The following is a 25,953-nucleotide window of genomic DNA, read 5'->3' on the forward strand; positions in this document are numbered from 1 at the left end:
TGAAAATTTTTTGGCCTTAAATATGGCCTTAATTCAATTAATCAAATATATTTGTCGAAATCTCAACTATTGAAACAGTTTAAAGGAATTAAGATGGTTTTATGGGTATGTATCATGTCTAAAATATGTATAAGGAAAACCGAAAAAGACAAACTTCCATACTGTTTTTTTTTCAGAATAGGCAACACTGTATTAAGGGGTTTTATCAGTATTTCATAGTCCCTGGACTAGCCACATGAAATAAAACATGATTGAAATACGTTGCGGTTGGTGAACCGATGCTGTGTTTAATGCCGGAAAGCCTTTCGTCACCTTTTTAAATAAATATTTCATGTCAACTGTGTCGGGAATCCAACCCGACACCTCTATCGTAGGAGGCAAATGCGCTAACCACGTGGTCTAAACCACGAGAGAAAAAAATACTGTTATTGAGTAAAGGCATAAGTTTATAAAGGTAAAATGTTGAAAAAATAACAAATAAAATATAATTCTTAATTTCAATATAAATGAAAAACTATTCATTTCTTTGTCTCTGTTTCAGGGTAAATCTCTTTCAGAATTTGGCTTAGTGTAGTCAGGAAGGTAGTTCGAGTAATAGGGTGATAAGCGTTATAGGTTGGCCTGGATTCCCTAGGGAGGGGGGGGGGGGACGTAGGAGACAGAAAGGGAGGCAGTAAATAATCCCCCCCCCACCTGTTGCTGCCCCCCACCGCTTGACCAATGGTCACAGTTAAAGGATTTTAGCTACTTTGTCTACGAAGATTTACAAAGGATTGCATTTGTATAGAGAGATTAAGTGCCCAATTTAACAGTCAGTAGGTAACAAGAAACTTGGGATAATTTATTTAACACAATTTGCCTTAAATTAGGGGTAATATTTACGCCTATTATTTATGTACTAGTGACATTATTATTATTATTTTAATATTTTGGAAGAGCGTATTAAGCTTTCAAGGACAGGAGTTAACTCCTCGAGGACTGGATTTTCCTCAGTGGGAGGGATTTGAGTGGGAAATTCCTTGGTGATGTTTGAGTTTGCTCTTTACCGTATTGATTTGATGATGTGTGATATAAACATATATTTTTTTAAATTTTTATTATGTTTTTGACCCAATTCAATATTTGTGGTGATATACTCGTATGTCTCTGTGTCAACTAATTACTCGTCCCAACTCACCCTAGGACTTTTAGTTCCATGGAGTTGGGACTTACCTATGTCTTGAAAAACGATTTTTTATACTTAATAATTATACATCCTTCGTCCTTCGTCCTTCGTCCTTCGTCCTTCGTCCTTCGTCCTGACACCCTACCGTGATAGTTCTTTTATCCAGATTTTCTGGGTCACGTCCGGCTGCGTCTGAAAAACTGGAGAATACGTTGCATTACATCATAATGGTCTCGTTTATCAATTTCCATCCTAAACGTCTCAAGTAAGAACCCAATCTTAAGTTATACTGTTTTATGAGTCTATGTTTTGAATTTACTAAGGTACATCATTTTTCAAGCTTTATCGACTGATAAAATGCTCCGAGGTTTTGTTTCGTTAGCATGCATAAAAACCCATTAAAGTACTTTTTCTAATTCATTTATTTTATTCATAATATGTATTATTCCTGTGTGCATGCTTACTGGAAGTTTTCAATAATGTTTAAATTTCTCTCAACTCATACCGACCACATTATAAGCATATATAAAGTAAATTCATTTCACATTGTATGAAGTTTAAAATCAACTGGTTCCGTACACACATTTAAATGCATTTGACAAATACTCTAATGTCATTCGAAGCTTTTATTAGCATTAAATTCCACGCACAGTTCTAAATAACGTGTCAATCGCCCTTTCCCACACATTTATGTTTTTTAAAGGGGTTAGAAAAAGAGGGGCTAAGGTTTAATTAAATAGAGATGAGTCTTCATTATACATTAGTTTGAAATTACGTTCCGAAAAATGAGCGTTGTCGCGTCATCGTTGCCGTGCAAAATGCGCAGTAGAGTAAAAAGCCTAAAACTGTTTATGCTAGTTTACTGTGAATTCGAAGAAGAAATAATTTGAATTTGACATCGGGACATATAGATATCCGATATCCACAATAGCTATAAAACAAAAAGAACTCTAGCCTATTTATGAATTGCTTGAATAAAATTTGTAAAGATTTACGACAATTGTGTTAGTTCTATAAATGTATTTTAACAAAAATGTCTTCACTTACAGAAATACACAGCCATATACCAAAGTTTTATTTTTTAAAGCGCACACACGCATAACTTGACGCTAATCTTAGACGTTGACACAAAAACAAAAATTAGGATGTACGAAAACACAATGACATTGTTAGATTATGAGGCGTTTTTAATGGCAAAACTCAGATTGGTTTTAATACTTTATAAATTATATTACAAGCATAGTTACACATTTTTAACAGTTTCATGAATTTTTCCAATAGTAATATAATACTTATATCTTATATTTCGTTGATGAGTAGAGTAAAAAGAAAGAAACAAAGTAAAATCATTTTAAATTATAATACAATTTGGTTTCGGGTTGTTATTGTGATGGGGTGCTCGTGTGGAGTGGTGAGAAGACGTCCTCAGCAGCCGTAGAGGATGACGAGAAGTACAAAGGCGGCGAGCAGCAGCAGCCCCACGGCGCGGTCCAGGAAGGTGGCGAGGGAGAACCAGGCGCGAGAGGGGGGCGGGGCCCGCGGCGGGCCGCCCTCACCCGCCGCCCCGCCGCCCGCAGCCTGCAACTCTTCGCAAGTGGACTAGACAAACCATAAACAAACATACATTATTTAATAGAAACAGCGTTTACTGTTTCCGGCATAACGCGATATGGTGGCGGGCGCAGACGACGCTCTTCTTCCATCGTCAGAAGAAGAAGGGAGTTGGAAACAAGGGGGTTGAAGCATTAAAAATAATTTTGGAATGGGCAAAATACTGAAGGACCCATGGTAAAGGGTATCTCTGACAGAGGAAGGAAACCCACGACCAAGATGGGTGGGCGGCGAATATAGTTTTTCCAGGATATGAGGTATTTGGGTGTCTTACAGTTTTTGGTTCATGGTAAAACGATCTCTTCAAAGGCGTCCTCGCTTTTTATGAAGGTACAAAGGGTAAGAAAGGTTACCTAGGGAATACGAAGTAATGTGCCCTGTTTAATATGCCCAGGAACGTACGTCGCCCAACTGACATATGCAGCCTGAGTTTGGGTTCATCGAGCATCTTCGAGTTTCGTTCACATGACGCTCTGGTTTCACTCACGGGTGCGTACAGCACTGTGACTACAGTCGCTTTATCTATCCCGGTCAGGGAACTTCCATTAAATTTAGTGGTAATGTAATCTGTTGCAATGGCGTAAGTAAAAAAAGGTGAGTTGGTCTAATATTTTGACATCAGTGGTCAACTCCGAAAGGGTAGTAGATTAAAACCATTTATAAAAAAATATATGCTAATTAATCCAACAAACGTAAAAATGTTTGTCCATTTTGATAGCGAACAGTTGGAAACATGGGAGGAACTGGGTAAAGACAAACCATGACTATTAAATCCCTTTTAAACAATAAATTGAAAATGTGTAATTGTACGGTCCCGTAGGTGTCTGAGATCACCTGATACCTTCCAATTTTTCAAAGTATGATAAACACAAATGTACAAGAGCATGATAGAATTTAGAACCAACTAAATTTTAGTGTATCTAAATACTTTATTTATCACACACTAGGGCATTAAACACTGTCAAAGATCCGGGAGTTACATATGTTTGAAACTGCAATTTCATACTTAAATAAGCCCTGTCTGCTGTCTGTGACAATATGCGCAATATGTTGGGATTTGATCCCTGAGCAGCTAAGGTGTTCTCGAATACTTCTTTATAACTCATTGGTACGAAGCTGCCTTGTGTGTGGATCTCCGATTCGGGCACCCCAAAAATTGAAGTACTCTTTTATGCTGGCGATGGTTCAGAAGAAATTTCTGGGGTATCTTTACTTACGAGAGTATGGATACTATGCGTCGGTCGTACACGTCAGACTCGGTAGTTTGGAGAAAGGAAGCTTGTTTATGTATTTGGTGGTGAGTGTAAGACTCTGGCCGCTGTCAAGCAGAGATACATAATGGAAGTCTCAAGATTTACTCACGTCGTTCTCGGGGTGTGAGGTGTGCAACGAGGGGGCCCCTAGGAGGCGCGCAGCCCTGCAACCTAGGGCCTTCTTTAGCGGCCACGGCAGGGCGCGCCGCCCCCTCGCCATGTTCAACACCGCGACCGACGTCACGGCCGACACCAGCACCAGGTATAGACTGCCGGTGTACAAGCTCACTAAAACAAGACACGATGCATTTCGTCAATTGATTTATTCAAAAAGTAAATTCATAAATTTAAGATCAAAATAATACTAATGCACTCAAGATTTCATCATACACTTAGTAAATTGTTTTTAAAATTAATTTTCCTAATAGCCGTAACCTTACTTGGGTTGGTATTCTGAACGCTTTCGCAAGGGAAGAGAACACGTACACGTAATTTGACCACTAATTACTCGCTAGCAGCGCTTTCTCTACTTCCCAAAGAGCATTCAGAATCACACTGCAGAGCGAGTTCTCAGGCACTATTCTACGCACCCAGAAGCCATACGAAAAATTCACCCCTTAAAAGGCCAATTTGCTTGCTGAATATTTCTACTGCGCATAATATAGACATATTTTTCTGTACATATCGTCAATTTAGCAGTAATCTCTTTTCCGTTCATTAAATTTTCTTTCGTAATGTTATTCAACCTGAGATTCACAGTCTACATTACTCATGCTGACTTTAATTGTTTAACAGACAGTTTATTTAAAAATAATACACAATACAGAATTCATCATTAACCCTTTCAGACCATTTGTTGATTCAAATATACACTAATTTTTTTATTTTACTTTACTATCACACGAGTTTTAAGATTAAGAAAAAAAAACTGATATCTCTAAATATACCCCGTGCTTTAGTTGGCAGTCCGAATAACACAGAATAGTTCTTCTTCAATTTGACAGCAGGCTTTTGGCTAGCATGTTAATTTTGGAGCGAATTCCTATCGTTTTTCTAAATGATAATTTTCTAATTAAGGCAACATAAAATATATTTTAATAAAACTACAAGTAATATATTAAAAATATATAAGTTATGAAATATAGCATATGTTTAATTCTGCAATGATCGAATCTGGATAAAAAAGAATTTATTAATCGAGTATACTCATCATGTAATAATTTAAGTTTACTACCTACGAAAGATTTTTTAACGAAACAAAATATTATTTTAAAAAACATGAAAAATACAACACAGACGTTGCACGAGCAAATTTTTTAGTTGTCAGTTTTCTTACTTGTTATTATTAATTATTTATATATTTTTAAAGTGCATACATATATTTACTTCCTCTTTTCCATTTTCTCTTCCTTCCCTATTTTTCCATCCCATCAAATTGAATAATTTATTGTATCCTTAATAAATTGAAGAAAGGTGCCGTTCTTTTACAAGTTACGGCTCTTGCACGTTCTTTATTTGCTGTCTCATTTCCTAAAATACCAGCTGACCTCTTATCCAACATGAATATCTGCAATGAATTACCGTAGCTCAATCACAAATAACTATCGACGTGCTTAAACACAAACGAAGCATTTGAGCGATCACAATGAACAATAATGAACATAAATTATTATGAAAATAAAACTTTGTTATAGTTTCGGGAGTCTCCCGAAACTATAGTTGTGTTCTTGTAAAATAATAAAACTGTGTAACACTGATAACAAAGTATTATTTTCATAATAATTTATAATGAAGTGTTACGAAGTGAATGCCGATTCAATTAAAAATATTAATAATGCACATGATTAAGTTATCGCAGTCGTAAGTCAACGCGTGTTTAATCTCTAAGTAAACGCTCATGTCGGTTTGTTTTTTGTTTTCCTTGTAAATAAATACAGTTCATTGGCGAAAAATCGGCGTTTACTATAAAAAAATAATACAATATATTGCACTGGCGGCATCCGTGATGTAGTGGTCAAGACACTTGACTCACACATGGAAGGTTCCGGGTTCGATTTCCGAGTTCGTAATTGGGCCTCCTGGAATGTTGGTGTGCAATAAATAAAAAATAAAATAAATAAAATTTGCAAAATAGTAAAGAGTATCTAATACAAAAAAATTAAATTACCAATATGGCGACTGCTTTTCTTGACATTTGACTTGCCAACCGCTGGCTAAATGCAATGATAGCATAATAAATAATAAATAAATAAATTAAAATAACAGTTTTGGAATATTTTCGACATTTACTCCGGTGAAATTCAAATATGTAATGGCGCAGTAGGATTAAATGTCGCGAAACGTAAATATTTTGACATATAATGTTGATATTATAAATATTTTGACATAAAATACTAACACCTAAGTGTTCACGGATGTTGCATTGTGATCGCGAATACGATAAACAACCATGGTGAGAAATTGTTATCACGTCGCTTATTAGTACGTCGATAGTTATTTGTGATTGAGCTACAGGGGTACAATTATGAATCTTCTTTATATAAGATTCCCCTAGAGAATGGTTAATTTAACATATATATTTTTAATTCGATTAATTTTTGCTTCTTATTTGGCCACACTGATGATTAAACGTCGAAAAATATGAACACGCGAAATCAAACCGAGAGATTATGATATTCGTGTTGAAGAACATGTGAGGTCTCTTCACAATAACAATTTCTTCAAATTCGCAAATCACCTAAACAATTTAATCATGACTTTAATAAAAATACAGGAGTTAAAATCTTACATACAAATAATAAAGGGTTAAAAGTAAATAATATTGAAATATTTCACATTAAGAAAGCTTTAAAAAATCATGTTCCTTCGATCAATAATCAAACAACCTTTCAATATAGCCCGTTATACGATGTTCCATTGTAATGGTCACCCTAAACCTATTAAACTCAAGCTCATCCTTCTATCCTTTCCCCTTGTTTTCGACTGTTTTTCAAAAAACATAAAATATTTTCATAATTTATTCTGTGTATGTGTACCTAATCAGTGCATGTGCTTATTAAAATGCACGTTGTTTTGGTTTTATATTTTTGTGCAACAACTGTGGTGAAGGTGTATAGTGGGTTTTACATGTTCGTTCAATTGGTGTCCTGTCGAAGAGACGGGTACGTTTCGAAACCGCGGACATAGAAAAGTCGGTAAGTGGTTATTTAAAAATGTGCAATCACATTTAGTGAAATGTTTGAGCAAAAAGTGAATGTTTTAAACATTTTATTATAATAATGTAATGATTTTCATTTAGAACACTATTGCGACCTTAGGCATTACTCAAAACACTTAATTAAGTTGAATTGACCGAACCGTATTAGTTTTATTTCCGTTTTTGAAGCAGTTTTATACACCATTTGACGTTTAATTATCAGTGCGGCCATACTATGAAGCGAAATGTCGTCGCATTAAAAAAATAAAAATCTTCAAATTAATCACTCTCTAGAAGGTAGAGAAGATTCAGAATACCACAGCAGGTAGAACATTTAAACTAAATAACTTCTGCTCAGTTTTTCAAGGCTTATCTAATGGGTATTTACTAAAACGTAAAACCTCAACCTATCAGGTTTGGGCGTACAAGCTATAGCTTGTACCGATACTCTGTCGGTAAATCCATTCATCGTAAGAAGCGGGTTCAATACCTATGTCGGGGGAGTAGTGCGTGGAGGGCAGGCGGTGGCCGAGGTAGAAGAGCGCCAAGGCCAGGAGGGCCGGGGGCGCGGCGGCCAGGAGGGCTCGGGGGGCGGCGGCGGCCGGCGCCGCGGGCAGCGCGTGCGACAGCAGCGCCAGCAGCACGGCGGCCGCCGCCTGCGCGCGCAGCACCGCCGCGCGCACGCCGCCGCGCCGCCGCACGCGCACCGCGTAGTCCACCTGACGCGACACAACTTGGAAGTTGATTATCAGAATTGTCTACACATTTACTTGAATCTTTGATGGTTTGGTCGCGAGGAAAAATTAACGCAGGATGGGACGGCCAAGAAAGACTTGGCATAGTAAAAAAAAGAAAATCTCAAGCCTGGTTTATATGAAAAGATGATTCTATCGAAAGGCATTTTTTTATTTTTTAAATATTGTGATTCGCAAGTTGTGGGCAGAGTAAATAATCACCGGTCTAGTAATGATTTGTATTGTAGGTATTTTAAATATTTTGCTTGTAATTTCGCAAATAGGCAGGTGCACAATAAAATGTTGGTATTTGATTTTTTATTTTTTTAAGATAAATACTTGAGTTCTTATTATTTACTCAAAGATTACAATTTTCAGACCATTTCCTAAAAGTCGTAAATAACTTGTGCTGGAAAACTGGAAATCGAGTTGAGGTAAAGTGGGTTTCTAACCTTATAATTTGAAAGCCATAAGAGACTCGGGCATAGAAACAATTGGGACCAAGGTTTAAAATGTTTAATTAGTTGTCAGAAAGTCTCAGGAAAGCCGGAAGCGTCTCCACTTTTCTATCAATGTGCTTTTTGAATATTAGGGATTTGGACAAGTAATTCGTTTATTGTGTAGATTTATAGATAAATTTAAGTTAGGTATATTGGTGTGAATTATTTTGTGTTATACTAGTATGTCAATTTAAGTTAATTTACAATCTAAATACAAAGTTAGTTCTGATATTGGCATATGCTTATGATATTGACATTATTTCAAGATCGGAATCAGCACCGAGGGAAGCATTTGTTGCTCTTGGGTGTTGGGTCGTCAGTGAGAGGAGGAGGGCTTTGCATTAATTAGGTGAGGCCAACCAAAACACACGTCTGTCATAATGCTGCCCTGTAATATTTCTGACAGTTTTGACGTAAACATCAATTAATTTTATTTTTTTTTTTATTTATTTTTTTTTTTTTTAATTTTTTTTTATTTTTTTTTTTTTTATTTTATTTTTTTTTTTATTTTTTTTTTACACTAGATCGCGTGTTGTTACTTTGGCCCCATTAAACAATAGCTAAAGTTGCGTATACTATCTATAAAAACCACGTTAGGTTTATAAATAACTGATTAGACCAGTTTTAACGTATCCCTCGGAGACCTGGACATACTTACCAAACATGACGAAACAAGATTTTACAGCTTCGGAAGGAAAATTCTCCGCAGAATCCTCTGGCCCATTATTAAAATGGTCAGATATGGAGAAAAACATTTAACACGAAGCTCTATGATCTATACCGGAACGTCAGCGTAGTCAAGTTTACTAAAATTAATAGATTGCGCTGGCTAGGGCATTTGCACAGCATACGTATGGGAGATCTGGTGCTTCCAAAAAGAGTCATGTAAGGCGATAAAGTATAGGCAGAGCGAGACTGTGATGGTTGGATATATCGTGGCAGACTGTCTGCTCTAGAACAGTAAAACTGAAAGGTGGCAACTGGAGAAATGACAGGATGGAGACATTTCTCGGAGGAAGCTAAGACTAACCGAGGGTTGTAACGCTGAGGATGTGTTAATGTACATATTTGAAATGTTAACGTATTTTTAGATAAGGATATACACAAGTCTATCATTGTCATGGTGTTAGCAAGATGATGTCTCACCTGAACATAGGGAGCATCCTCACAACAAGCGTACATCTTCTCCTGGCGCTCGAATGTCACCTTCAGGAGCTCCCACTCCGTGTTGTCTATGTAGTAGTCGCTCTGATAAATTAATATTTTTTAGAGATTTGAATTTTTGATTTCCAAAGTAGTGTGTTACTAATTGCAAGATAATAAATATATAAAAAAAAACTAGTCCATGGATTTACGATTCATCAGTATTAAGTTTCTTTAATAAAGTTTCTAGATTTTTATTTTTACTTAGAGCGGAGGTTTTCGGCAATATTAAATGTGCACATTAACACATTTAGATTGACACCAGCATGATGCACGCCTGCAATGGCGCCGAAAACGTCAGCAAAAATGAAAAACAGCTGAAATAATGATAATGACTACCAGAAAAATTCAATAAGTATACGGATGACGATATTCGTAGAGGAGGGCAAATGGAATTTAAACATAAGCTTCCAAACGCTCATCTCTAAGAATATCTATCTATCTATTCCAGTAACTAGCAAAAGAGAACGTAGGCTTTTCAGATCGACGGGTAACATAAAGGTACTCACGTTCACAGTTTCGTCATCCCCGTAGACGCTGCCCGCGAGAAGGTTGACCTGGATACCATCGTAGGTCCAGGAGCCGAAGGTGAAGTAGCACACGTGCTCGTCTTGCGGCCAGCGTGTCAGATCCAGGTGGCAGAATGCCGTGAGGCGCGCGGGCGGCACCCACAGCACGCCGCCCGTGGAGCTCACGATGCAGTGCGTGTTGCCGTATTGATCCATGGTGTTACCGGACGCACTGGTGAACGAGAGCGAACTTATTAACAGGTAAGGGTAAACACTTACTACGTACTGTATCTGCTTGTACTGTTGTGGTCAGCCACGTGGAGGTTGCGAATTGTGAAGATCACTGGATTCGGAGGCGTTCCACCGAAACTTATCTTCTTCTTTTAAATGTAGGTTCTGCAGTGCAGAATATGTAAACACCTGTTCATATTTTATGTAAATGTGATGATTTATGTGACAAAAGAAGCCACATCTCCGGTGGACTATTGTTTATTATTATTATGGATAACCTCTATACAGCGCTATTTTCGTAATATAATAAGCTAACTTCAAGGCTCAAGGGCGGTTTACAAAGTGATTCTTTACATAAATAAATTTATTTGAAGCTTTTAAATATGTAATTTAATAAAAACTTTAATTAAAAATTAACCAGTCGGGTAACCCCACCTCTACCCTCCCTCCCTTTCAACTCCCTACCAATTCTTCAATATAAGATTAAATCTTTTTTAATCAAGCTTAGTGCATGTTTAGACATGGTGGTGTTCGCATATCTATAAATCTGCATGTGATTTATGTATTTTCGGAAATACTATAAATCTACTACGGCGACGGTGAAGATGGAGGTGTATTTAAGTATTTGCATGTTGGTGTAGTGAGTGCCCTGACGAAGACACGGATACGTCTCGAAACCGGTAGACAAAAAAAAGTCGGTAAGTGGTTATAGGTATACTAATATTTACTAACATTACGTAAAATGTTTGACCACAAAGTTAATGCTTTAAACATAAATATTGAATAAAACAATTTATTTTGTTGCGATATGCTTTAAACCTGAGAATGTGAGCGCTCGCCCTCTCCCCAATAGCCCGATACTAAGGACTTGGACCAAAGGAGGATAATTAGCAATAGATATGAGAGCATACTTCATTACATAATTAATTTACGGGGACCCTCACAACCGATCTGCACAGGTCGCAGTCACATATCGTCATTTTACGAATGGAGGGTTTTATAACAAAATATACCTGTTGTACTGCACCACGTCAGGTTGCCAGATCTCGTGGTCAGCCACGTGGAGGTTGTGGAGACCCCCGTAGTCGGAGGCGTTCCACTGCAGCTTATCGTCGTTCCACGACTGGAAATTAATACTTTCATTGGTTTGGATATTTAGGAAGTTCATAGAAGACAAGAAAAAATCAAAAGAAAGCACGTTTTAGCACTGTTTGAGTAGAATAGTATGATGAGTTTTGATAAGGTGTGATTAGATTTGACAGGCGCCGTGGCGCAGTTGGTTAGACGGCCAACTCTAAAAAAATCCAAGAATTATTTTTTTCTCAATTGGTCTGGGTTTTGCGGTGTATTTTTCATTACCTCCTTCCATATACCCTCCATCCCACCTGCTGACAAGTAAAACATAGAAGCTTAGCGTGTTATTCCTTTTTAAATAAAAAAGGACTAAAGGAAAAAAGTACCTGAGTAAACATTTCGTTGCTTTAGTTCGTTTTTGTCAAAGCAATTTTTAACGAAATTGAATTAAGTGTTCATGAGTTCTGATAAACCCTTATTTATAAAATTCAAATGAAAACTGTTTTTTTTTTTTAAATTGTCGTTTTTGTCTTAAATTGTGGTCAGTATTTATTCCTGTTTCGTAAAAAAACTATAAAACTCTATTTCTGCAGATTTGTGTTTTGGTCTGTTGAACAAAAACGAACTGAAGCGACGATTTGTACTTATTTTAGAAGGCACTGAAAAAAACATTTTCTAGTTACGATAGTAATTAATCAAATATTTTGTATTGATTCAATTGCGAATCCAACTTAGGGTTAGGATCACACGCGTGCGGCATGGCGCATGGGCCGCATGGCAGGTAATATTGTGTTTTAATGCCCGTGATGGTGAACGCAAAATGGACAGTCAACAAATTTATTAGGAGAAAATAAATAAATAAGGTACCCGAGTAAAAATATTTTTAAAATGTCCATATAGCGGACATTTTCGATAGTTATAGTAGGTAGGAAATTCTATTTTGAATATGATGAGAATGAAGATTTAGTCATCCTGAAGATATATTTTGCAACAAATATGGAATAATAAAAAAAACATATTACATAAAATAACATAAACAATATGTGGTTCCAATAATGCTAATTTTTTTGCCAATCTGTCTAAGAAATAGCACTACCAACTTCCGAGACAAAGAAACAAATTAAAGTGGCTGTCGATGGGGTAAAATCGAGAAATCTGTAGGAGAAAATAAATATAGGTACGAATGAAAACAATTTATGCCTATTACGTATTTCTTGCTTTATTAATTTTGATGTTTCTATTTTATTTTTCTTCTTATGTTTATGTTTGTATGTGTTTTTATTTTAAACATCGCTTCCTTTACTTTAGATAAGAGAATTGAGTATGAAATAAATTGTGTAGTCAATTATATATATTTTTCAAAAGATCTCCACCGACAAGCGATAGTTATTTTTTGTTTTTTCGCTTTTTTTTTTTAACATAACTATTTTGATATTCTTACTGAGGAAGTTCAGTGGTTTTAAAAAATAATATTTGTTGATAGACTCGAACTAAGCCAAAAAATATTTTTTCGCATTATTATCGCTATGATTTTTAAAGTTTTATAATTTTGATATATCAAAATTATAACTAAACTAAATGCGAGTTGTCGTCGGCGAGCTGTGATGCCATTTGAAATTAAAACCTCGTGGCCGTCAAAATTCACAAAACGTTAAAAAAATGGCTACCCGGAAACTGGAAATCTACCACAACACGTAATAACGCCATAATTGATTGGCTGTTCACAAGAATTTGTGTCGTTTCAACGTAGTTCATTTGAGAAAATTCGCCGTTGAATAATTAAAGGCTCTAATTTATACCGCGTGTAAATAAACATTTTTTATCAACAATATTTTGAGTTTGTCCAAATTTTTGTAGACAAGGACTGGATTCAACTCCCCGGAAAGCTGTTTATATTAACATATTACAACAGAGATGCAGAATATTTAAGAGAAGGTAATATAGAAGTCTAGTCATTTTCTATACTTCCATGAAGAAGTATAGAAAATGAAATAATAACATTTTCAGGCGTTGCCTAGTATGTAGGTGAAATAATTCAATTACACAAATCTCACCCGCATAAATAAAGGTTTCAGCTCTTTAACTTCACAAACATCAACAGATGAAAGAATTGAAATAATATAGATGTTCAAATATGGGCAGAATGGTGTATGTTACACAGTGTGTAAAGTGGCCACTTAAACCAGCCATTGACAGGTCATAAGCCCTGTAGATGCCCAGACTTCTATATTACCTTCTCTTAAATGTTCTTCATCTCTGTTGTAATATTTTAACATTTTTTATATCAAATTTCCAATCAGAAACCAGAAAAAAAGGCTCGATTATATAACATATTATGGAATGGTAATATGAGTTTACTTCACCTTTGAAATTCCAGTTAGTTCACTTCACCCGCAATGTGCTCATATTAGAAAATATGGACTTATAATGAATGTTTTGCATTAATATAATAATGTATTTTACCATTTTGATCCAGCCATGAATGGTCATGACGGCGTTAGTGTCATCCAGCTCCACGTGGTACACGGCCAGCCCGAACGTCACGTTGGTGGACACGCTGTGGTGCGACGGGCGGGCGAACTTGTCGTAGCCCGCGAGGATAGACCGCTTCAGCGCGTCGGTGTACGTCGAGTTCCAGGGGGCTCGGATCTCCGGCCCGTTCTTGGCTGACGAGAATCAAAAGTAATCGATCGGGTGTTGGACTGATGCAACAAATGGACGATTAGCGGTGCATTTGGTGTACCTGCATTGACAGCCCTACGGCCGATTGGGTAAAATGATGGCCAGAAAAAGAAGAAGAATTAACAATTTTATTTTCCTAACTTAACTGGAGTTTTTAAATTGTATTTCTGTGGAACACTTTACTGGCTTTATTTTATGCTTTTATGTTATGTTGTTTATAATTTTGGTAATTATGTTTTTGTGCCTTATAAACAAAAAAATAACAACTAACAAAAGCTTTTTGTAAAATATTGAATTCAATATTTTTGAAAACATGTTAATTCCGTTTCTTCTGGGTACCACCTATTACGTCTATAAACAAATGTTGTTATATAATGATCGACCCCAAGTGAGTTTTTCTGAAAACTCCTTGCGAAAATAAAATGAATTTATTATGAACCCATATTTATTTTTCTAAATAATAATAAAAATATATTTCTACCGGTTTTACTTGCATCATATTTGTTACACTTATATATATATTTTTAATGTAAACAGTAGTTGTAAAGGATCGCTAGGCCAGCAATTTTTCATTTGCTTATATTTATTTATTTATTTAAAATCCCCGTAGGCTTTAAGATGTTTCACGTACATAAATATACAACCAGAAATAAATCCTATAAAATGTAAAGTGAAAGAAATCCAAAAGTAATAATCAAATACATAGTATTTAGAACCATCCAAACTTCAATGCCTTTAATTAAAGCGAAAATAAAATCAAAAGTCGAAAATGAAAATAAATTAAGAAGAAAAAGTGAAATAAAATACCGTGTTTACAAATTAGTAAAAAATATGTTGGTGTACATAAAATACATTGCAGTGGACAGAACGGAAGTGCAATTTTTCCTCACATAAATTTTTAGGCAGAAAAAAAAATTATATTTGGTTCAATTAACTTCTTCACATAATTAAATGTATTTTAGACCAAAAAATGTTTAAAAAATACAATAATGAATCAACAAGTATTTTCATAATGAGTCGATTATATAAGTTATTTGTCATAATAATAATTGTTCGTAAACTGAAAATTGCCAAACAATCTTTTTTATAAAATTAAAAAAGAGAATTAAGAGTAATGATTCAGACCTTTGTATAACAATTTTTTTGCAAGTGTTTTTTACGCATAAAATTCTATCAACTAAACGCAAATTCAATAAATTATTTACCTTTATATTTTTAAATCATAAGATTTCAAAAAGCTTAATTTTAGTAGTGGCAAAAAATTACATTATCTAACAAAATAAAGCGAGAGATTTCATGATAATCAATATGGATTCTTATTACGAGACCTCTCTACTCCCAACAAACAAATTAAGTTCCATTTTGGGGTCCTTTTGTCCGAAGGTGGCGGTGAATAAGGAGTCGTGTGGAGTGATATAATATAAGGTGTTAGTTGGTATAATTCCACCTAGTGCCAGTGTCGTCACCAGCTGGTATTGTGATACAGTTAGAGCTAATGAGACATATCCTGTCCCCTGTCCCATCTGCCGTCTCCCGTCTTCTCGTCTAGCGGCTTCTTATTCCTCACTCCTGGCTCCTGGCCCGTGTTTGCACACGTAACTTATTACATGGTATTTTATAATATGGCATAATTAATTAACAAAATAATGGCTACATTTTGGATGTAGATGACTTATTGTATCGACAAGTAGAACACTAAATCAATTCAATTATATTTTTTCATCGCGTGACAGGTGGAAATCTTACTCATTTATAATTATTATTGTACCTTAAATTTCAAAAGAAGTTATATTTATAATACGGATTTGCATTATTTGCGCAGATTTTGTACCGGATATATTAATAAATGTAAAAAATGCAGACATTATGCCAAATATATTCAAATCAACGTAATTTTTATTATGACAAGAAAAAAAAAAAACCCTCACGGATTACTACTTTAATTTAGCAAAATAATTTATCTTTCTGTTTTAATTCAACGATAATATTTCAAACATCTTGTTGTCTGTGTCTTTAGTCTATTGCAGTTTGGTCTTGTAGTATATTGCATAATTTCAGTCCCTGTCCTAGTCTTGTTTTAGAATGCTATATGTGGTTTTGTTCTGATACTCTCGTATTATGTCTGTGTGGATGTGAGGATTGATGAGGACGCAAAAACTGATAACATCAAAATAGAGAAAGGCGTCAGACATGGGGACACAATATCGCCAAAGTTCTTTACGCTAGCCTTAGAGGATGTATTTAAAACCCTAAATTGGGAAAATAATGATATAAAGATCGATGGCATATACTTGAGTCACCTCAGATTCACAGATGACATATGTGGTCATAGTGGTCATACATGGATGAACTAGGCGAAATGATTATGGAACTACATGAGGCTTCGAAAAAGGTTGGTTTGGAAATTAATATTCATAAAACAAAGATTATGAGTCCAACAGGGAGAGACATTTTCATTAGATAATAAAATCGAAGTGGTTGATGAATACATATATCTAGGATACAAAGTCAAACTCGGTAAAGATAATCAGACAACGGAATTACCAAGAAGAAGCGGGCTCAGTTGGGCTGCTTTCGGCAAATTAAAATATAATTTTGAAAATAAAGAAGTTCCTATATGCTCAAAAAGACAAGTATATGAATCGTGCATATTGCCGGTGAAAACATAGGTACTAAAAACTATGTATGTAACACAAAAAAGTAGCCAGAAATCAAAATGCACGCAACGATCCATGGAAAGACAGATGCTCGGTGTATGTCTAAGAGACATAATAAGAAATGAAGAAATAAGTCACCTAACCGAAGTCGTGTAGAAAAATTGAAATAACGGTGTGCAGGACACTTCGCGAGGCAAAATGATGGCAGGTGACACCCAGAATAAAAAAGTGGAGACTAGGCAAACAAAAGAAGTATTGGAAGGCCACAGAAAAGATAGATCGATGACATCGCCTCTATTGCCGGTAAACATGGACGATGAAAGCGGGTGACAGGAAGGAATGGAGACGTTTGGAAGAGCCATTAATCCAGCAGTGGAGAGAATAAAACTGAAGAAGAAGAAGATGTCGGTGTTTATATTTTTTTAAAGTCTAAGTTATTTGTCTAAAATTACATCAGTGGCTAATCCATGAACAAATGTTAAATATGTTAGCTGAAAATGTACGCTTCCGTTTGGACGTTTTGTTTGGCTTTAGAAAACTACTGAAGAGGGTTACATAAAATAAAATTAACATAAACATAAAATACAATACGAAATAATTCAAATACGAGAATGGCAGTGAATGAAATAACAGTGCCTGCATCTGTAGTTGACAAGATGAAAGCAGCAATTTAAAATAAAAAAATCTGAAAAAAACTGAAAAGCTCCGCTGAAAAACACGCTTTTCAAAGCCACTGCAGACACAGGCCGGTGGTGGATTTACTGTGTCATATTATTATTAAAATATGAGTGTGGTACAATTTGTGGCTACAACATAAAATATATTGAGATTGACTTCCTTTCGAAATTTCTTGGTATGATTTTATTTTGAGCACAAGGTAAAATTAAAGTAAATATTATCTTTTTAATTAGCGTCCGATACACGGTCGTTAGTCATTGTATTCAAGTTTGAATTGTAAATATAATTGTATATATATATACATATATATATATATATATATATATAAATATATATACATTTATATTTACCACAACAGGCCAAAAGACTCAATAACAGTGATGAATTACAGCACATAACACCCTGACTTGAGAAAAATCACATTCAATATATGTGTTCTCACCGGGAATCCAACCCAGAAACTTCCGTGCGTGAGTCAAGCGTCTTCACCGCTACACCACGGAGGCCTCCATTTATTTAACATTATTAAACATTTAATATGAACATTATTTTTTTGGTATGTGTATTTTTGTACATACACAAATCTGGATTTCTCCCGAGGGGGAGTAGGTATATATTTTTTTATCAATATTCCTACAGAGATGAGGTAGAATTTTTTCAAATTCAGGATTATTATTAGAAATACACATACCAAAAAAATAATGTTGTGTAATAAGATCTGGTCAAAATATAAGTATAAATAAATTGCAGAATCTTCTGCAGGCGATTACTAGTACTTAATTTAACTCGGAAGAGTCTTAAATACATAAAATAAAGTAATATGCTAATTAAAAATACTTAACTTCAATATCAATACATAGATGGTGCTCCAACACGCTAGTGAATGCTTTCTCATTTAATAAGATATATACAAGAATCAAAATGATACCAGTATCGATATTCGCTAATAAGCGGAATGGGGAATGTTGTTAAAACGTAAAGTGGCCACTCAACCCAGCCAATGACAGGTCATAAGCCCTGTAAACGCTCGAATATCGATAATCCTGAATTTGAAAAAAATCTACCTCATCTCTGTAGGAATATTGATAAAAAAAAAATTAATATGAAGACGGCAATCTAGATGATACATTTTCGAACTGTCGTATATTTAATTCATGTTTATTTTTTGATTTTCGTATACCTTTAATTTTATTAACGCTTACAAAAATACTACTATCGTGTTAATTATGAAATATTTTTAGCACTTAAAAATGTTGGCAAGATTTTTTTTTTTTATTTTTAAATAAATATTTTTTGTTCTTATAATTGACCCAAATATTTTAATTTTAGAGGTCGTTTTCAACGAGATAACTGTATGAGAAAATGGAAATCGAGTTAGGGTGGACTGGGGTTTAAACTTCGGACCTTTGATCCGGGATCCACAACACTAGCCAGGCCACGGGACCACAACCCGATGTCATTTTATTTTATGATCTCCACTATTCACGTCTTCTCAAGGGCATTGTACAAAAAGTACGAGGGCGTTGTACAAAACAAAACTCAAGGGCGTTGTACAATAAGTATCCCAACACCCAGGGCCGGTTTTAGCACCACCAGCACCCTGGGCGGGATTTCTACGGCACCCCCTATCTTCCACCCGTTTAAACCAATACGAAAAAAGGCAAGATTTATAATGAAATAACCATTTCTTAAAAAAATACTAATAATATTGAACTATTCTAGTCTTTCTATCAACGAACTCTTTTATTTAAATACGTCTTCCGAAATTTCGTTTTCGATTGATAAAAATGCCAAGTTTGTCAATCTAGATTGAGATATTGTCGATCGTAGATAAGTTTTTATCAGTTTAAGAAAAAAAACAAAAGTCTCTTTTCCCCATTACCAACAGTTACAGGTGATCAATATTCGCAACGCTATCCATACAGTTCTTGTAAGTTACGACCTTTGATAAAATTCAAAACAATGACAGGATTAACCACATTCTGATCAGGCAAAAATGATTTCAGACTTATGAGTTCATCACACAACATACAACAATCTATATTGGATTCAGAATCTACTGTTAATTTCAATTGGAAATTACCACAGAGTTTTTCAAGGTCTGGTTTTTCCGGAATCTTTTTTATATTGAACAGAAAAGACGAAGATTTCGAGTACTCATTTAACTTTTGAAATTTTGCATTGAGTGAAATTAAGGTAGGTAGTTTCCAAAAGGCTATAGAAAAATTAAACTTCGAATTTCTGTTTTGGAGAAGTTATTGGCTCATCGTGGGCCACTCTAACGAGTTTGTCGCTAGATTTAGGAAATTTACGAGTAAGTTGAACTCGCTCGATGAGCGAGAGGATAAAATGGGGCGCCTGCAGCGCCCCATATATCTGGCGCCCTGGGCGGTCGCCCAACCGCGCCCTACCCAAACGCCGCTACTGCCAACACCTCTTGCAGCTACAGAGCGCACGGACGGTTGGAATAAGGATGTTCAGTGATACGGGATATTTGATATAAAAATAGTTTTGTTGGGTGCGATAAAAATAAGGGCATGTAATTGTACGTCGAAGTTTTTCGAAAATGTATGTAGAAATACTTATATCAAAATGAACTACTTCGAACGACGTCACTAGTTCAATCAACAACCGGTGATTGAGTGTTGTGATAGATTTCCGGTTACCGGGAAGCCAACTCGCCAATCAGAATAACTTACCGAAGAGAACTTGTAACGTCACAGACGGAGTAATTTCAAAATCAAGAAACTTTAAAAAATCATAGCGCTAATAATGCGATACATAAAAATATTTTTTTTTTTAAATTGGCTTAATTTGAAAATTTGTTAACAAATAAAAACAATTGAAAACCCCTGAACTTACGCATTCTAGACCCTAATTATGAATTAATTTGATGAATGATGACAGTTACACACGTAAGCTAGATTAAAAAACGTCTTGCTGCTACAAAGCGCATGGACAAATGGAATTCTAGAAACCTAAGAATGTCGTTCCCGGTTGTGTCACTATAAACTGTGTCTGTAACTAACCAATGCAAGTTTAATGTTTTTAATTAATAAAAACAGAAATAATAAAAATTATTTAAATAAAAAAGGTTCAGTAAGTTAGTCAAGTGCCCACTATAAAAAGTAAACAAAAAACAACTTAATAATAAAGCACTGCTTTGACATATTACTATATATTATTATAAAAACACAAATATAAAACAACTTTGTTTTTAACCACGTTCAAAGCTACACAAGCTTCTTTATCAAGGTATAACTAATGAGTCTTATTCTATTTTATTTTAAAAGTGTTTACTAAATATGAAATCTAAACATAAAATAAAAATAAGTGGCTGAAAACAAAGATGTTTTGTATTTACTTTATTAGAATGAATAACCATAAAGTTAGTGTTTTAAATATACATTTTATATTGTATTATTTCACAAGATTAGTGGTTCGTTTTGATGAACATCCCGTATTTTGATTACTCGTGTAATTATAATTAAAGCAGAATGGGACAGATGTATAATAATATTATTATGATGATTAAATGGCGATACGTGGTTATCTCCAGGACGGAAGTGGACCCTCTCTTTCCTTCTCTCACTAAATACAATATTATTTTACAGTATAAATAAATACGTAATTACGAAATGTAAAAATAAATTCCATGTGCATTTATTTCGCGATATGAATGGCGTAGGTACTATGTAGTGATGGTGTTAGAAAACATTTTTTTGTTACGTAAAAAATAAGTAAGTCCGCGGCACTACACTAAGAGAAAGCGGCGTGGGCCGGGCGTTGTCACGATGGAAGAACCAGTCGCTTGTGCGTCAAAGATCTGCCCCGATCTGCAAAGCTGTTTTTGACCAAAAACGGCATGTCACCAATTGTTCACCCCCTCTACTCACCGGATCTAGCCCCCCGTGATTTCTTTTTGTTCCTCAGACTCAAAAAGGACACGAGAAGAATGCGTTTTGCCACTGTGGAGGAGGTAAAACAAAAATCGCTGGAAGGCCTAAAGAACATCCCGATAAGTGAATTTAAAACATGTTTTGAACAATGGAAGGATCATTTGCAAGGGAGAATACTTTGAAGGTGATCGTAATTTGGTGTAAAAATATAAAAAAATAAAGAAGTTATGACGAAATTTCCGTTTTTTTTGGGTCCCCCTTCGTATATTATTTTTACACGTGAGAATATACACAGAAGTTTAGTGTATTATAGAAGCGGGGTTCTACTTTTGAACGGCAGCGCAACTCAACGACGACAACTCATGACGTCACATGCGGAGTAATTTCAAAATTACAAAAAAAAAATCGTAGCGATAATAATACTATGCATAAAACTATTTTTTTAGAATGAATTAGTTTGATAGTCAATTAATAAATAATAAAATATATAAAAAAACCGCTGAACTTACTCACTGTAGCGTTTTTTGTAAATAAAAAAAAAAACGTTTATAGCCAAAATGATGTATTTAGATAGATAGTAGATACCAGAGGCAAATCGTCCTTACAAGCGACTATTCGCAGCTAACCAATCTAAAAACTCACCGTTCGCACTGGTAGTTAAGTATTTTCGATATCACCTTTTCGGGAACCGAACCCGAGAGGTGTTTTGGGCTAAAGTGAGGAAGCTTGTTAGCCAAGCACGAAGTGTGCGTGAGTGTGTGTAAATATTGTTTTCAAAGAGTTGTCAATTTATTTACTTGTCGTAACTGTAATTAAGCAAGTAGTGGTACCTTCGTTAGTAAGATATATGAAATATATCGCACCCTTAGGACGAAAACGACTCAACAAAAAAATCAACTTGTAGGGAAATTGCAAAAGAAGAATGTAAATTGTGACACCTTCGTATTCTTTCGTCGATTGTTCCGTATTTTTCGAAGTAAGCACCAAATTTTGAGTTAAAAATTATAGCGAAGGCTTTCAGCTATGAATCTATGAAAAAAGAAGCGCAATAAAAATAAATTATTCAAAGTTTAAACGAGACATTTATTCAATGAGTCTTTATTAGATTGAAAAAAAAACAAACAAAAGCACTATAATAAATAAGATAATGACATAATGTTTATTAGTTCAGATCAGGTCACCAAATACATGTTTTTGTTTATTCACGAAATGACGTAAACGTAAATAAGTCATTAAGATTTTCGATAATTTAAATAATAAAATGACATTAACTTAAATAAGTCATAAGATTATCGGTAAGTCGGAACGAAACAATCACAAAGCTAAATTGGTCGTTTGAATATTTAAAAAATTAGGTAAACATGCCATTTGTATCTGAATAAATTCGACTCAACCAGCTTTCGGTCACTATATGTTTTTCTGCGTTGCGTCCTTCACACAGCAATGTAAACGCAACACTAATTACGTCGTACTGACACGGAATGAAGAGATCGATATAACGGTTTTGTCCTATTCCCACCCGAATGTTGCGGTTTTTTAAATGCAGAAAGATGGATAATGTTAATTGAAGACGTTTTATGATCTTAATTCATTTTAAGCTTTTTTTAGTTAAATCGTTTTTGTCCTTAAGGTGGGATATATCCAAGCTTCAATTTAGGTCTCTGACATGTGTAGCAGTTAGCAGCTTGTTAAATTGACACACTTTTACGATAGTAACTAGAATTTTGGTTTGACAGATTCCTATTTTGAACACGTGACAAATAGGTTCTGAGTTTCTGTTCCAATCATTTTTTTGCTAAAACTACGTATATTTATTTATTCATATTTTTTCTATTACAAACTATACTTAATAATGAACATAATGTGACCTCACTGGGGTTACCCGTGCCGAGGAAACTTAACGGTATACTTTTTAAAAAAATAATTTACATTTGAGAATAAACAAAAAAGACTAACTTAATAAATATAAATAATTAGCAAAATTTTCAGTCAGTTTTAAACACTAGGTATTTTTGTTTATAATTAATTTATGTACATCTATATTGTTTATATTACAAAACGCACAATGAGAGAACGAAAACCTAACATAAACCATACAATTGTGGAGCAGTTGATTCAATATTGGTTTGAACGAATGAGACAATCCATTTTACTTTGCACTTGGACAACACCGACGGGTTGTCGATCGTAGATTTTCACGGCCTTTCAGACACAGGCAGCACTTACCTACGTATCACAAAGACCGCGTTAAGTTTACCAAATAACGGATATTTTTACCAAGTTTTTTTTATCTATCAATCTACAAGAAACTGAAAAGGTAAAATAATAAAACTATTGTAAAATTAATTTACTCAAGAGTTAATTTTCGACCACAAAACCGAATATCGCACGCGACTACACTGGCTCAGTATCAGGCATAGAAGAAACATTCACATTCTATAACTTTATTCACAATAATTTAAATAATCCCACTTCACCTGTTTATCTGAGAAACCTCAATTACAACACGGACTATCTTTTCGTTCTAGTAACGAGAGAACCCCTTTAATACCCTTTCATCCCTCTAATTTTCTTGCCTCCTCTTTCGCAGTAGTAGCTGCTCGTATGTGGAATAATCTACCCACTAATGTTAGAGACGCCACTTCTTTATAATCTATGTCACTATCTAAATATTTAAGTTGTTCCTTTATCCTTCTTCTTTCCTTCCCATCCCCTCTCCCATTTTGAATAAAATCGTAAGATTCAATATGTCCATGCACTTGTAATTTTCTCAAACTGAACGGTTTGGGTAGGTAGGAAGAAATTGCCTTAAGGCAATATGCCCGCCCTTATGTGTATATAAATTGTATATGTATTTAAAGTGTTAAAATAAATATTTTTTATGAAATTAAAATAATGAGCTTCTTCGAAAACGTAAATACCTACTTAACATTACGCAAATTAAATATGCAAGAATAAAAAAAAATGGCTGCGCAGATTCGCCGCGTTTGGTCTACTAGTGCAGTGCACTAAGGCAAAATTATCATGATAGTAAGCATATTATTTTCTCTAAACAAAGAAATAATGTTCAGAATTCGATTTCATCTTTTTGGATTTGGGTAATTGTCGAAATTGCCCTCGAGATAAAAATATTTGGGTAAATCATATGAGTTAAAATATTTCATAAAACTGAAATAAAATCGTAAATTTAAAACCGAGCTCCTTTGATTTTTCAAAGATTCAGATCCGACCAGTTTAAATTGTATATAGTTCGGCGTATGTATGTAGTTGAAAAAGTAAATAATGCTACTAAATATTATTAAATATTTGCATATAACCACTTACCGACTTTTCTATGTCTACCGGTTTCAAGACGTACCCGTCTCGTCGTCAGAATACCAATTAAACCAACATGCAAAACCCACTACACACCTTCACCGAGAGACGGGTACGTCTCGAAACCGGTAGACATAGAAAAGTCGGTAAGTGGTTTTATACAAATATTTAATAACATTTAGTAAAATGTTCGACCACAAAGTTGATGCTCTAAATATGAATAGTAAATCATGTTAGTTTGAATGGCTATATTAGTTGACCTTCGTTTTTTGTTTCTGTACTTTTGCTTTATTATGTATTTCTTTTTGTTTACATGTTGTAACTTTATATTATATTAAATAAAAAAAATAGAAATATCTCCATATACATACACACACACGTGTGCACAAGGGTGCATTTATAAAGATAAACATTTATACACATACACACAAACATACACACCCATACACACACATACATGCATATATACAATAATGTAACAAAAATGATCGAGATACGCTGCGATTGGTGTACCAATGCAGCGCCCTATGCACCATTAGGTGCGGAAAGGAAATGATGATGTTGCATAAGTAAGTATTTGTTTTTTAGGATTTTTCAATAAATTGTAAAGTAATATCTCCGCGGTGTAAGATGCTTGTCTCATACACCGATGGTTCCGGTTTCGATTACCGGAGAGATCAAAATAATTAAATGCGATTTTTCCTCGAGTCGTACGCTGTAATTTTTTACTGTAAATTAGGCCCCTCGGCCTATTGATTGCGGTGTGAACATAAATATTAAAGTTTATTTTGTAAGAACCAGAGGCAGGCTAAGTAAACAAGTTGATTTAAAAAATACATTTAATTGAATCGATACCTGGTTTGCTATCATTCAGGGCCGCCTTTCCGCGATGGAAGATCAGGACGAGAACCGCCAGGACAGCGAGCAACCGCGACTCCATCTTGCGGGGATCCAAAATCGCTAGACTTCAATACCACCCATCAACATGCGGACTTATTTCTAAAGTGATTGACCTTCGACTAATGTTCGAGACGAGGATTTAGAGAATCGTTTAGAGAACACTCCAGCGAGGTCCTGTTCTATCCTCGAGCGCAGAAGGACTGAAGGATCAATAGGAAGAGCGGACAGTCCAGGAATACTATTATCTATAATAATAATACTCGAACACTGGACGCTGGACACTGTGTGGGAGGAATATAAATTCAGCGCTTAACTTAAACAGTTTATTGTCGTTTAGATTATCAAA

At 34.9% G+C, this 25,953-nt stretch overlaps 1 protein-coding gene across 1 annotated transcript; it reads right to left on the bottom strand.

Annotated features, from left to right (window-relative positions):
- Positions 1-2,333: 2,333 nt before the first annotated feature.
- Positions 2,334-25,809, bottom strand: LOC148280088 (acetylcholine receptor subunit alpha-like 1). Its single transcript, XM_088228944.1, has 8 exons — positions 25,563-25,809; positions 13,940-14,142; positions 11,416-11,525; positions 10,172-10,403; positions 9,606-9,707; positions 7,716-7,944; positions 4,139-4,317; positions 2,334-2,764 (listed from the first exon to the last, which is right to left on the bottom strand). Exons 1-8 carry the CDS (start codon positions 25,645-25,647, stop codon positions 2,591-2,593), a joined length of 1,314 nt encoding a protein of 437 aa, XP_088085070.1. The 5' UTR covers positions 25,648-25,809; the 3' UTR covers positions 2,334-2,590.
- Positions 25,810-25,953: the final 144 nt, after the last annotated feature.

Source organism: Micrasema longulum, unplaced genomic scaffold (assembly GCF_059751315.1).
Source record: "Micrasema longulum isolate JH-2025_06_02 unplaced genomic scaffold, ASM5975131v1 h1tg000617l, whole genome shotgun sequence".
In the NCBI taxonomy this organism is placed as follows: Eukaryota; Metazoa; Arthropoda; class Insecta; order Trichoptera; family Brachycentridae; genus Micrasema; species Micrasema longulum.